General features: G+C 39.1%; 1 protein-coding gene across 1 annotated transcript in view; it reads right to left on the reverse strand.

Moving 5' to 3' along the window:
* Positions 1–14141, reverse strand: part of LOC145268168 (sodium/glucose cotransporter 4-like) — a 141715-nt gene that overhangs the window by 23915 nt on the left and 103659 nt on the right. Inside the window, exon 10 of the mRNA XM_080123379.1 lies at positions 977–1235. Coding sequence (XP_079979505.1) covers positions 977–1235 — 259 coding nt within the window. The remainder of the gene's footprint in view (positions 1–976; positions 1236–14141) is intronic.

Raw genomic sequence — 14141 nt, forward strand, 5'->3', positions numbered from 1 at the left:
TTTTCTGATTTGAGATTCATACTTACCATTTTGGCGTCTGTGTAAATGAGATTGTTTAAGTCTGTGATTGTATTTGTTTGGATGTGTGGGAGGAGCTTGTTAACCTTCTCTGTTTCTGTTTTTAATTTTTTCTGCTCTTGGTTCTTTAACGTTGGGGGTTTTGTTTTTTCCTCATGCATGAACTGTATTATTTTATTTATTTCATTTGCTTCATTCTCTGTTAGTTCTGTTTCATTTTCTCGGTTTCAACGTTTTAAGTCTTCGGTCTTTATTATTATTATTATTATTATTATTATTATTATTATTATTATTATTATTATTATTATTATTATTATCATTATTGGGAGTTTTCACACAGGCCATCATCAATGATTTCTCTTTGAGAACGACGTGTGGCGATCCTAGGAGTCTGAATGACAACTCTCTATAGATTTCCAGTACTCTCCACCTCTTTCGCTAAAGTTTGCAAATGAATTTGTATTATGATAACAAGCGTTTATTATTATTATTATTATTATTATTATTATTATTATTATTATTATTATTATTATTATTGTTGTTATTATTATTATCATCGCTATTATTATCATCATTATTATTATCATTATAATTATTATTATTATTATCATCATTATTATTATCATTATTATTATTATTATTATTATTATTATTATTATTATTATTATTATTCACTAGGAACTCTCACACAGGCCATCTCTTGAAAACATCCTGTGGCGTATCCTGTAGTGTTCGTGACAACAAGTCTCCCTAGAATCCAGTACTTTCTATGTCTTTCGACAACATTTGCAAATTAATTGGTGTTATTGCAACACTCGTCTGCCACTGATTTCTCATAGGTGGCGACCATTGGTCTTCACTGGGATTTGGGTGGCAATAAGCTTCCACAATGTCCCAGTTCTATTATTATTATTATTATTATTATTATTATTATTATTATTATTATTATTATTATTACCTTCCAACAATCATTAATTCAATGTCTGATGAACGAGGACGTATTCTTCTCCAAATGTCAATTGTGAAGATAGTACTGGCGCTGTTGAAGATAGATGTTAAGGAAGATATGAGTGCCGACATCATGACGGCCAACATTAATCCTTTTAGTCCGCTCGGCATCAATTTTAACACAAGCATCGGAAACGCTGTATTCGTACACCCGGACCGACTTTGGCAGAAATCTTCACAAACATCCGGATCAACACAGTTTACCGTATCTGAAAATTATAAAAAGAAACCATTTAAACAATGTAAATATAGGAAATTATTTATATTCAGTTAAATGTTGATAGCTACACAATTACAAAATCATGTGACCTTCAGTTTTAAAGCTAAAATTTTGTATTTCTTTCTTCTTTCCTTTTCTTTTTCAATATGAACATATAAATGAAAAAAAAAAGAGACTTTCTATCCGAGAAAATCTTAGTAATTAATAACTACGGATCGAAGCATTATCATATCAATATAGCAAAGTTGTGCATGTCTGTATAAATAAATAAATAAATAAATAAATGGATAAAATCCGGCGATATGAAATTAAGATGGAGGCGGAGAGACTTAGACGCTCGACGTTTCGCCTGTCTTATGCGGGCTTTTATTTACCATCCCTCTTGAGAAAACCTGCATAAGACGGGTGAAACGTCAAGCCTCTAGGTCTTTCTGCCTCCATTTTAACAGACAGACGCCACACTAGATGATTTAAAAATCACCCCTTCTCAGGTACATGGTATCATAAAAAGCATGTGGACTGATCTCATCCCGGCTGTGCTATTTAAAAAACTGCTCCAGTTCTCTTCAAACGTTACAACAAATGCCTAAACGAATCTTGCTTTCCTGGCTGCTGGAAAACCGCTTCTGTGGTACCAGTTTTCAAGAATTCTGGAGAAAGAACTAACCCATTAAATTATCGCCCCATTAGCCTCCTCCCGTTTTTCGCCAACATATTTGAGTCCTTAGTTAATCAAGCTCTAGTCCATCACCTTACAGATGCTAAACTCTTGACTGACAAACAATATGGATTCAGGCAAGCCTGTTCCACAGCAGATATTCTAACTGAAATCTCTGAACATATATACCGTTCACTAGACAAAACAGGGGAGGGTAGAGCAGTAGTCCTCGATATATCTAAGGCTTTTGAAGGGGTATGGCACGATGGTCTTCTAAGGAAAATTAGATCATATGGTATCACTGGAAGAATACATAATGTAATTAAATCTTTCTTAAGTAAGAGAAAAATCTAGGTTGTCCTCGACGGTCGTACATCTAAACAATATGATATAAATACGGGGGGTACCCCAAGGGTCTATCCTTGGGCCTTTATTAATCCTGATATTCATAAATGACCTCTTTTCAATAACCATTGCAAATCATTTTATATTATCGTAAGTCTTTTACTGTTTATTTCTCGCTGGCAACAACTATTGTTTTTTCTTTCTTTTTTTAATTTGCTTCCTAAATATTCTAGTACTCCCTACACCTTTTCAGAGCATCTTTGGTTAGTGCTTTCTCTCTTTGGTCTGTTCATTTTCCACAAAGTTTTATAAATATTTTGTGTGGTACGTGCCAAGAATAATGCAACCATATGCATGTGTGTGTGGGGGGGAATATTTTTAATGGAGGGGGTACATTTATGGAATTTATAGTAGTTCCGATTTCTTTGGATTTATGCGGTGTTCTTTCTATGATTTTGTTTAATTTCTATTTCAACTTATGTGTGACTTATTAGCGTCCATAGTTTACGAGGGTTGGTTTCTGTTTTTGAGGGGTTTTTCATAAAATTCAGGCTGTTTTCATTACAACAGTCGCTTACCATTGATTTTTGCACTGGCAACAACCATTATTCTTCTCTGGGATTTGAATGGCAATGAGCCTTTTCATGGTCTCAGTATTTTCTGCATCCTTCCAGTGGAGGTCTGGTTAGTGCTCTCCTTCCTGGATTTTTCCATCCTTCTTGACATTTTACCACTATTTCGTGTGAATTCACTCTATCTTTTCTGTTTTTTACTGTTTTTTTTTTTTACTTTTTTTTTTGCTTCAGTTTATGTGGGTTAGTTTCCATATTTGAGGATTTTCTTTAAGATTTTAGCTGTTTTCATCACTGTCGTCCATTGTATAATCTCAGCCTTCTCTTTGGTTTCAATTTTTCTTCATCATTTTCAAGCTTATTTGGGACTGTTCCTAATACTCCTACAATTATTGGTTTTATATTAACTTTCATCATGTTCTATATCCCTTTCAATTGTCTGATAAGTTCGCTTTATTTGTCTGTTTTCTTGATCTTCACTCTGTGTTCTGCCGAGAGGTCAAAATTCGGCAGTTTTTTTTCTTTCTTGTTGACTGTTATGATAATCAGTAGTCTTGTTTGGATGAATTTGTCTGCTTGTATTTCCATGATCCAGAGTTTTTGTGATTTCTGTTTTTCAGTACTATCTCCAGTTTGTCTGCTGTTCGAGGATGAACTTAAATGTATAGTTCTCAGTGGACTAAGTGCAGTTGTGCCTATTCTTGTATTCTTTTTAGGCTAGTTTGCAGCATTCACTTATTATGTGATTTACCGGTTTGTCTTTTTGTTCGCAGTGTCTGGATTTACTGTTTTCTGAAATATGATCTATTTTGGCTTTGATATAGTTAGTTCTGATCGCACAGTTCTGTATAACTGTCAGTAGTAATTCTGTTTCTCAGTCTTCTTTTCATAACCATGTCCAAGTGTTTCCATGATTCTTTTGTCATTCTTATAAATCATCCATGTAGCTGTTTCTCTTCCTATTTTCTAGTTTCGCTTGTTACTCCGTGTAGTTTTCATTTTTACATTGTCTCTTTATGCAGTAATCAGCTTTTCTGTTTTCTGAGATATGTATTTTTCCCATTCCTTTTATTTGTGTATGTTTTCCACACAGTTTTCTATACTTACCAGCCTCTTCCCTTTTCTTTCTTTTTATGTAGAGTCGGCCATTATTATTATTATTATTATTATTATTATTATTATTATTATTATTATTATTATTATTATTATTCACTCACTCAAAGTTCTCACACTGGTTATCACCAGCAATCACTCACTGGCAGTAAGCTGTGGTGTTTCTTGGGGTTTAGATAGCAAAAAGCCCCATCCTCAAGTTCTCAGTGGAAGTCTGGGTATGGCTCTAATTCCTCAGTCATTGTGAACTTCCAGATTCTTTTGCGGAGGAAGCATATTTAACTCAGTATTTTGAGGTTTTAGTTTTCTTGGTTCCCTATTTTATTTAGATTGCAGTATTAAAGTTACTGCTTAGTGCTCATAGTTTAAGTCGTGATAATAGTAAGTAGTGTTGTTGTTGTTGTTGTTGTTGCTGTTGCTGTTGTTCACTAGGAGTTTTCAGACAGGTCAAAGATTTCCATTTGACAACTTGTGGTGTTCCCTGGAGTCTGGGTGACAACAAGTCTCCCCAGGTTTTCAGTACTTTCTAGTTCTTTAACTAGCTCCCATATTTACAAAGCTGTTTAACACTCTGGAAAACCTCATCAGTATGTCTCCTATTTAAAAATTCAGGTGATCGCTCATCTCCCTCTCAATACAGACCAATCAGTTTAGTATGCATCATGAGGAAGTTGCTGGAATCTGTGTTTTATAGAGAAATAGTCAACCACCTCAGCAAAAATAACCTCCTCAGTGACATGCAATATGATTTCCGTTCTGCTAGAGCTACAGCTGATGTGCTAACAGTTATATCTCATAGAATTAGTGAATCTCTCAATGGAGGCTGACTTTTTAGGACAATTGCTCCTGACATATCAAAAGCCTTTGATAAAGTATGGAATAAAGGTTCACTTCACAAGATCTCCAACTGCAGTATAGCTGGAAATGTCTTTTCAATTATTAAATCATTTCTCTCTGATAGGTTAATAAAAGCAGTGGTTGATGGGCAGAAATCAGAAGCTTACAGTATTAATGCTGAAGTCCCTCATGGGTCCATCCTGTGTCCAACTCTCTTCCTGATCTACATCAATGATCTCCCAGATCACATCCTAAGATCACAAATACTGTTGCCACATCTGGGCAGTAGCCGCTACAAAGACCTATCCTGCTTTGACAGAGTTTAAAATAGACTTCGTCTTCTCTGCAACCTCTTTCCCACAGAAGAGAAGTTGCAAGCCTGTCTCTGCTTTTTTTATTTTTTTTTAATTCAATTTTCACCCCAAACAAGGCACAGTGTCACTTTGAAGCAGGGGGCTACTATCAGGGACTTAATTAGCGGGGTCATTATGAAGGGAGATGAGTAGAAAGATGTTTGTTAACATTACACTTGAACTTCTGCATATCATTGCAGTTGGGAAAGCAGAATCCCGGAAGGGAGTTCCAAAGACCCGCAGTTCTGGGGAAGAAACTATTGGAGTAAAAGGCTTTCTTGCACCTAGGGATCTCTACTGTAAAGGGATGAGACTTAGTAGCTTGTTGGGTTTGTCGGGGGTAGTTACGTTGGGGAGGTATAAGCGTTTGCAGTTCGTCAGAGCATTCACCATTGAAGTATTTGTAGAACAGGCAGAGGGATACAACATCTCGTCGATGGGACAGAGGCTGAAGCCTAGATGACAGTTCAGGACCTATCAGGTTGGCGACTCTCTTTTGAACCCTGTCCAGGAGCGAGAGACAAGAAGCAGATGCACCAGCCCAGATGTGACAACAGTACTCCATACATGGGCGAATGGTTGCCTTATAGAGGTATAGGATACTGTCAGGCATAAGTAGTTTTCTAGCACGGTAGAGGGAGCCAACCTTCCTTGCAGCAGCCTTGGCAATGCTCTCAATGTATCTATTTCAGTTCATATTCCCTGTAAACGTTAGGCCGAGGAGTTTAAAAGAAGTACTTTCAGGTAATGTGTTCTTGGCCATTGCTATTGGTGGTAGAGAAGGTTTCTTGTAGTCATTGAAGGAAACAAGCTTAGTCTTAGCAGCATTGAATGTGACCAACCATTATTGTCCACATTCCACTAAGGATTGGAGGTCATCCTCTAGTGTTTCTGCCATTTCCTTGGATATGTGTCCATTTGTTTTCCCCTCATATCTGTTATAGAGAGTGGTGTCATCGGCAAATATACCCATCTCCGAAGCAATTTTATCAGGGAGGTCGTTTATGAATATCAGGAATAATAGAGGTCCAAGGATAGACCCCTGAGGTACTCCCGCATTTATGTCGTATTGTTTGGATGTACGACCGTCGAGGACAACTTTGATTTTTCTATTACTTAAGAAGGATTTAATTACATTATGAATTCTTCCAGTGATTCCATATGATCTAATTTTCCTTAGAAGACCATCGTGCCATACCCTGTCAAAAACCTTAGATATATCGAGGGCCACCGCTCTACCCTCTCCTGTTTTATCCAATGAACGGTATATACGTTCAGAAACTACAGTTAAGATATCTGCTGTTGAACGGGCTTGCCTGAATCCATATTGTTTGTCAGTCAGGAGTTTAGCAGCTGTTAGGTGCTGGACTAGGGCTTGATTAACTAAGGACTCAAATATTTTGGCGAAAAGCGGGAGGAGGCTAATGGGGCGATAATTTAGTGGGTCAGTTCTTTCACCAGAATTCTTGAAGACTGGTACCACAGAGGCGGTTTTCCAGCAGTCGGGAAAACAAGATTTGTTAAGGCATTTATTGTAAAGTTTGGACAGAACTGGAGCAACCTCGGCAGAGCATTTTTTTAATAGCACAGCCGGGATGAGATCTGGTCCACATGCTTTTGAGGTGTCTAGGTTTTTTATAATAGCATGTACCTGAGAAGGGGTGATTTTCAAATCGTCTAGTGAGGCGTCTGTTCGCAGAGGAAAATCAGGGAGTGAGTGGTGTACCGAGTTCAGTGTGGAGTTTGAGGCAAACCGACTGGCAAGCAGATTAGCCTTGTCAGTTGCCGTGCAAACAACCTCATGATCGTTTGATAATGGGGGAATAGTTGACTGTCCATTATTTACTACGCTGTTGTAGATTTTCCAAAAATCCTGGGTTCCTAATTTCTGTGCTTCAATGCGTTTTCTGGTGGTTTCAGAGTAATCTGACTTAGCTGTCTCTATCACTCTCTTACAATTATTTCTAGCTTCTATAAACTTCTGTTTATTTGTGCTGGACTTATGTCGGTTGAATCTGCGGAACGCATGCTGCCTTTGACAAATGGCAGCTGCACAAGCAAAAGTAAACCATTGGGGGGAGTGGGGCTTGCTATAGAATTTCCGTGCGGGAACATGTGCTTCAATAGCAGTTTTGAACCATTCAGTTGTCTCATTTGCACACTGTTCCGCTGGAAGTGTAAAGATATTTTGCCATGGGGCATCTCTGATGAGCTCCCTGATGGCTTCCCAATCAGCCTTTTTGTAATACCTCGTTGTTTTGAGTAGTGGGTCTTCAGTTTTAGGGTGAGAATTTAGGCTGATTTCTACCATTATCACAGCGTGATCAGCATTCCCGAGTGGGCTATGGGCATTTGTTGTACAGTCATTGGGAACCGTTGTCAGAAAGAGATCTAGAAGTGAGGCATGTTGATCTTGCTGGTCTGGGAAACGTGTCAGAAATGTAACCAACTGAGATAGGGAATGGGATATAGAGAAGCTATGTGTTGCGCTACCAGCTACGTCTGTGTGATTAGAGAATCCTAGCCAGTTACTGTGGTGGACATTGAAGTCACCAAATACATGTATTTGTGCGCTAGTATCGAGGGAGAGTGCTATATCTATGCTGTCTGAGACTTTGTTTATTAGGGTACAGTCTTGGTTTGAGGGAGAGCGGTAGAGAAAATGCAAGCAGCTAATATTGTGTTGCATATTTAGTCTGAAGCACATAAAGGCCTGGTCCTCTGATTCTAGTTTTATTTCTCTAGTCAGGGGGAGGGTGTTACGAATATAGACTCCAAGTCCATGCATATGTCTGTCCGAGTCCTTACGGTAGAGTGGGAGATAACCAGGCATGTTAAAGTGGTTAGAGGGAATGGAGGAGTAAAGGTTAGTTTCACTTAATGCTAAGATATCCGGGGTGTTTACAAGGAGAAATGACTCAACATCATCTAAGTTAGTTCTAAGCCCGCGGATATTAGTAAATGCAAGCCTCAAGGGAGGAGGCAGGTTGGTTTTCTTTGAGTTTGGTCCTGGTTTAAACGTAACTTTTGCTTGAGCTGTCATTTCATTTTATTTTATTTAAAAGTTTCAGTTAGGGTGAGTGAGTGAGGGGGTGCTGGACAAGTAGTTGTGCAGAATACCAGACATGCAATACAAGTAGACCATCAGCTGTCCTCACCCACAGGATTGTGGCCTCAGGAAAGCCCACCGGGAATGAGTGCAGGGTCCCTTTCCATGCGCGACATGGCACTACAAACATCCCGATATTTTACAACTGTTGATGGAGCAGCCGCTCTAAGCGCTACCAAAGAGTTAGGGCTCCTGTACTATCAGTCGGAAACAGCAGCCAGGAACTGTCAATCCGGTACCCTCAATCCGTTAGGCAAAGCCAGCCCAGTCCAACTGCACCGACATATATGGCACTGAAGCACCCCACTGTGTCCAGTTTAGGGGGATGGGATGTGGCGGGAGTGGGGAGAAGCGGCGTTCATTGCCCTAGTCAGGAAACAAGGTCAACCACTGGGTGATTCAGCCGAGTCCCTGTGATAGTACCTCTACCCCTGGCCAATAGGCAAAGAAGGAGTATGAAAGCCTATCTCCTCCTTAAGCAGTTTAGGTTTGCCAACCGGTGATTTGTTTGAGTCACCAGCTCTAGGAAGGTTGTCGTCCAGGACTGAAGAGGCCTCCCTCCCCTAGGTTTAGTTTCAGAGTTTTCCTTCTCCTAGACGGATGACCTGGGAAGACCTACGGGTCCATCAGCTCCGAGGGGGTTCGCCCCGCGCCTGGGTCCTAATCCAGGTATTTCTGCGACCCCGCATGGGTAGTTAATATTTATTGCTTATTTAGGTTAATATCTCCTGAAAAAATCAGGCATTTAGGTTAACTTCTACAGAAAATTTTCACTCCTCAAACCTGGTTAAAAAAGGGCATTACTATGCTTCCATTTTCATTTGTCCAAAAAATTTGCATGTCCAATTATTGCATATATTTAAATCATTATCATTATTTTCATAGAAAGTGCTTGTCTAAGTTCTAATCTGTGGTCCCTGCCTGACTTTCATGATAAACACTCGTCTAGCTGAAACCACTATCAATAATTTTCCCCACTCTTTATCTGTGCCTAAACCTAAATGTAGATTCCATGAACAAAGTTTCTTCCTTAGAACTGCACGCCTGTGGAACTCTCTTTCGTTTTCCTGCTTTCCAACTGACTACAATATGGTTGTCTTCAAGTCCAACATAAACAAATTCTTGATCAGCCGTCCCTTTAAGTAATCCAATTTACCAAATTTTCACTACTAATGATTATTACGATATTTTCCCATTGACTACAGTACACTCATTAACCCTTATCCTTGAGTGGCTTCTTGGCTTCAGCTTACTCCTTTGTAAAAAAACAAATGAATTTGCTTTATCGCAACATCTGTTTTCCATTAACTTCTTGCTGGCAATGACTATTGATCATCATTGGAATTTTGGTGGCAGTAAGCCTTCCCAAGGTCCCAGTTCCATTTGCACTCATCCAGTGGAGGCTTAGTTAGTGCTTTCTCTACTCAGTATTTCCATCATCCTCGAAATTTATTATTATTATTATTATTATTATTATTATTATTATTATTATTATTATTATTATTATTATTATGTTTGCTAACTTCACAGTGTTGTGATGTCTTATACGTTTTTTTCTTTTTTTTTTTCCTCAAGAGTAAGCTTTTACATCAAAGCTTTATGGAAAGTAGAAAACGTATTGTGGATGTGTTATCAGCAGCTCCTGTTACTCTCGCTTCTCTTTATTTGTCCCTCAGTCTCCATTTTTAATGAGTGATTTTTCTGACAAAGGGAGAAGAAAAAGCTGTATTCTAGGTTGGCAGTATTTTGCGCAAACAGTTGGCAGAGGTGGCGAAAATTTTCTCTTTCTATGTCTATCCTTGTAGCCATGTCACTAGTAAGGGTGCTGGAGGTAAACGTTCTATCTGGGCTGACAGTCAGGGACCCAAACTTTGGATTAACCAATAAGGAGGCTGTCCTATCAGCAGGTGCAAAGTACTGGGGCTGCTGTATTGCCATTTGGTGAATGGATTCTGGACCATGCAGTAGCTTCTGGTGGGGCCTCTTGATGCCATACTCAATGGGTAATTGTTACGGTTTTACCTTATCATGTTCTACAAAAAAAAAAAATTTCTTTGTTTCTTTTTCTCTCTTAGTTTCCCCTCTTTGTCCTGCTCTAAGCAAGTCTGACGACCTAGTCTACAAATTCCAAAATTCAATCATGAAAAGTTTCAAGGAAAAATGCATGATTAAACCCCGATCACCAACTTCCAATGCAGACCCCCACTACCATGTCTCCTTCTCCAACATCAGGGGTCAGAGGTTGAAACCCAATTACAGGAGACTAAACCTGACATTTTATTTTTAAGTGAAACTGGCATTGGACAGACTATTTCCCTAGATGAGTTCGTAATTAAAGGATACTCTAACTTAACTTCTAAATCTGACCCCCAAGATCGCCATGGGCATGGAATATGTGCCTATATTAAAGATGGCTTTCCATGTGATAGGAACATCTCCAAAGAAGATCCTAACTTACCTTATATGTGCTTCCGGGTTGCACTTACTCACACTACTGCATTTATATTTACTCTCTATCGCCCCCATAACAGCAGAGTTACTATCTTTAAAAGCATATCTGAGAAAATTGACCAAGTCCTATCTGCTTATCCTTCAGCTAACATTCACGTATGTGGAGACTTCAATATTCACAACTTGGAATGGTTGACCCACTCAAACAAGACTGATGATGAGGGGAGGTTCTGTCATGATTTCTCCATTGCTCAGATTGTTCACGAACCCACCCGTGTGCCCAACAATGACTGCCAGTATGCGAGTCTACTAGACCATTTTCTCACAACTTTCCCTGAACTATGTTCAGTTTCTGTTCAGTCTCCTCTTGGATCCTCTGACCACTCTGTTGTATCAATTAAGATAAAAATGAAATATAATAAGTCCCCAGACGTACCTCTCCACTGTACAGTATATCGATACACTATGGCTGACTGGGATAGCTTCCGTACATTTATATCAGATCTACCTCTACGTTCCATGTTTAAAAGGATGTGTCTTCTATAGTATCAGACCTGACAGAATGGTTAATTGTAGGTATAGACTGTTTCTTACCCTCGAAAAAGTTCCAGCGAAAACCTAACAGCCAGCCGTGGTTCTCTCCAGAATGTTCTGCTGCCATTGCGCACAGAAATCACTTTTTCCACTGCTTCCAACGTAATAGATGTATGGAAACTAAAGGCGCTTTCAGGACCGCCAGCAACCATTGTAAGAAAGTAATAAAGAACGCAAGAGAGTTATATGCTCAGTCTATCAAGTCCAAAGTAGCTGAGCAGCGGCCTGGTTCCCACCAGTTTTGGCAAATAGCAAACAGAATCCTGAACAGAAGCGTGTGCTCTATCCCAACTATCATCAATGGACCTGAGGTAATCTTGTCAGCAGCAGACAAAGCCAAACTCTTTGCCAAGAACTTTGCAGCTAATTCTACCATTTGCGACCAAGGCCGCCAACCCCCAATATTTCCTCCTATGTGATATACATATATCTGTATGTGATGTTGCCAAGTGAATCAAAAGCCTTGATTCCAGTAAAGCAACCGACACTGACAGTATTCCAATTATAGTACTCAAAAAACTTCAACCAGAACTAGCGCTCATACTTACAAAACTGTTTAAACTTTGTCTTAAGGAGAATTGCTTCCCATCACACTGGAAAATCTCATCAGTATGCCCTGTATTTAAGAATTCTGGTTATCGCTCATCCCCCTCTCAGTACAGGCCAATAAGTCTCCTGTGCGTCATGAGTAAGTTGCTGGAATCTGTGTTAAATAGAGATGTAACAAACCATCTCAGCAAAAGTAACCTCCTTAGTGACACACAATATGGTTTCCGTTCTGCTAGATCTACAGCAGATGTGCTTACAGTTATATCTCATAGGATTAGTGAATCTCTCGACGGAGATAACCTTTCTAGGGCAATTGCTTTGACATATTTAAGGCCTTTGATAGGGTATGGCATGAAGGTTTACCTCACAAGATCTCTAGCTATGGTATAGCTGGAAATGTCTTCTCAATTATTAAATCATTTCTTTCTGACAGGGTCATAAGAGTAGTAGTTGATGGGCAAAAATCAGAAGCTCTCAGTATTAATGCTGGAGTCCCTCAGGGGTCCATCCTGGGCCCAACTCTTTTCTTGATCTACATTAATGATCTTCCAAATCACATCCTTACATCATTTGTAGACATTTATGCTGATGACACTACCATCTATGGAAGAACATCTAAGTAAGTAAATTCTCTCTCCTCTGATCTTGACTATGTGGTACATTGGGGAAAGGAGTGACTGGTTACTTTTAATGCATCTAAAACCAAGCTTCTCTCTTTATATGATCAACGTTCTGATCCCCATCTGGCATCAGTTGAAATGAATGGCTCTCGTCTTGAGGAGACCTCAAGTTTTGACAAGCTTCTAGGCTTGACCTTTACTCCTGATCTTAAATGGAACAGGTACATCAAAACTGTTGCCAAGGCCGCTGGAAAAATGGTGTATCCTTCTATCGATCTAGTAGATATCTCATTGCTGATGTAATTCTCTATCTATATAAGACCCAGGTACGTCCAAGGATGGAATACTGTTGCCACATCTGGGCAGGAGCTGCTAGAAAGGACGTCCTACTTTGATAGAGTTCAAAATAGACTTTGTAGCCTCATAGGAGATATCCTTTTCTCTTCCCTGCAACCTCTATCTCACAGAAGAGAGGTTGCGAGTTTATGTCTGCTGTATTGTTATTTTCATGGAAAGTGTTCGACTGAGCTTCAGTCTATGGTCCACCCTCGCCAAACTTTCACAAGAAACACTCGTCTAGCTGAGAACACTATCAATAATTCCTCCCACTCTTTATCTGTGCCTAAACCTAAGCATAGATTCCATGAGCAAAGCTCCTTTCTTAGAACTACACGCCTGTTGAATTGTCTTCCGTTTTCCTGCTTTCTAACTGACTACAAAATGGTTGTCTTCAAGTCTAACGTAAACAAGTTCTTGATGAGCCGTTCAACTTGTTAACAAATTTACTGAATTTTCATTACTAACAATTACTATATTGTCCAATTTCTACTGTACACTCTTTAATGCTTATCCCCGAGTGGCTCTTGGCCTTGATAAGAGGTGATGCCTATGTAAACAAAAAAAAAAAGCTAGTGAGCATAGTCAAAAAATCAATTTTATGGAAAGTACCTGGCGTAGGATGTTTGCTGTGCCAAGCAGAACTGACTTCTGGAGTATGATGATTATGTACTTGATTCCCAAGGAGTTTCTCAAGATCATCAGGAATTGAGCCAAACGCGCCTATGATGATTGACATGATGGAAGTTTTCTTATTCCACCACCTAGTAATCTCCACCCTCATTTTCTGATTATTCCGTAGTTTCTTATTCTTTTTGCATGCTAAGGAGATGTCGTTTGGGCAAGCCACATCAATAATTTGGTATTCATTGTTTTTTTTCACAACAACAATATTCGGTTTTCTGTGAGTTATCTCTCGCTCATAAAATCCTAGAGTATCTTAACGTCCTCATTTTCCACTACCACTTCTGGGTGATGGAACCACTTGTTCATCACTTAGATTTCAAACTTTGGGCACAAACTCCAATGCAGATTTACATATACTTTGTCATGGCGATGTTTGTGCTTTTTTGGAGCAAATGTAGAACATGCACTAACAATGTGCGACACTGTTTCAAGAGTCACAGGACACAGCCTGCATTTATCAGAAAAGACCTCCCAAAAGATGTTTCTATTGATTACATTAGTATTTAGTGCCTGCTCCTGAGCAGTAAATATAAGATTTCCTGTCTCTCTTTTCAATTCACCTTTAAACACAAAATTCTTGATATTTTACTGCCTTAGTATCTCAATCAAACTGACCGTGAAGTTTCGTTTTTACCAACTCAGTCATCTTTTATTTCTTGCACTTCTGCTTA

Source organism: Euprymna scolopes, chromosome 43 (genome assembly GCF_053919585.1).
Source record: "Euprymna scolopes isolate OS-2025 chromosome 43, ASM5391958v1, whole genome shotgun sequence".
In the NCBI taxonomy this organism is placed as follows: Eukaryota; Metazoa; Mollusca; class Cephalopoda; order Sepiida; family Sepiolidae; genus Euprymna; species Euprymna scolopes.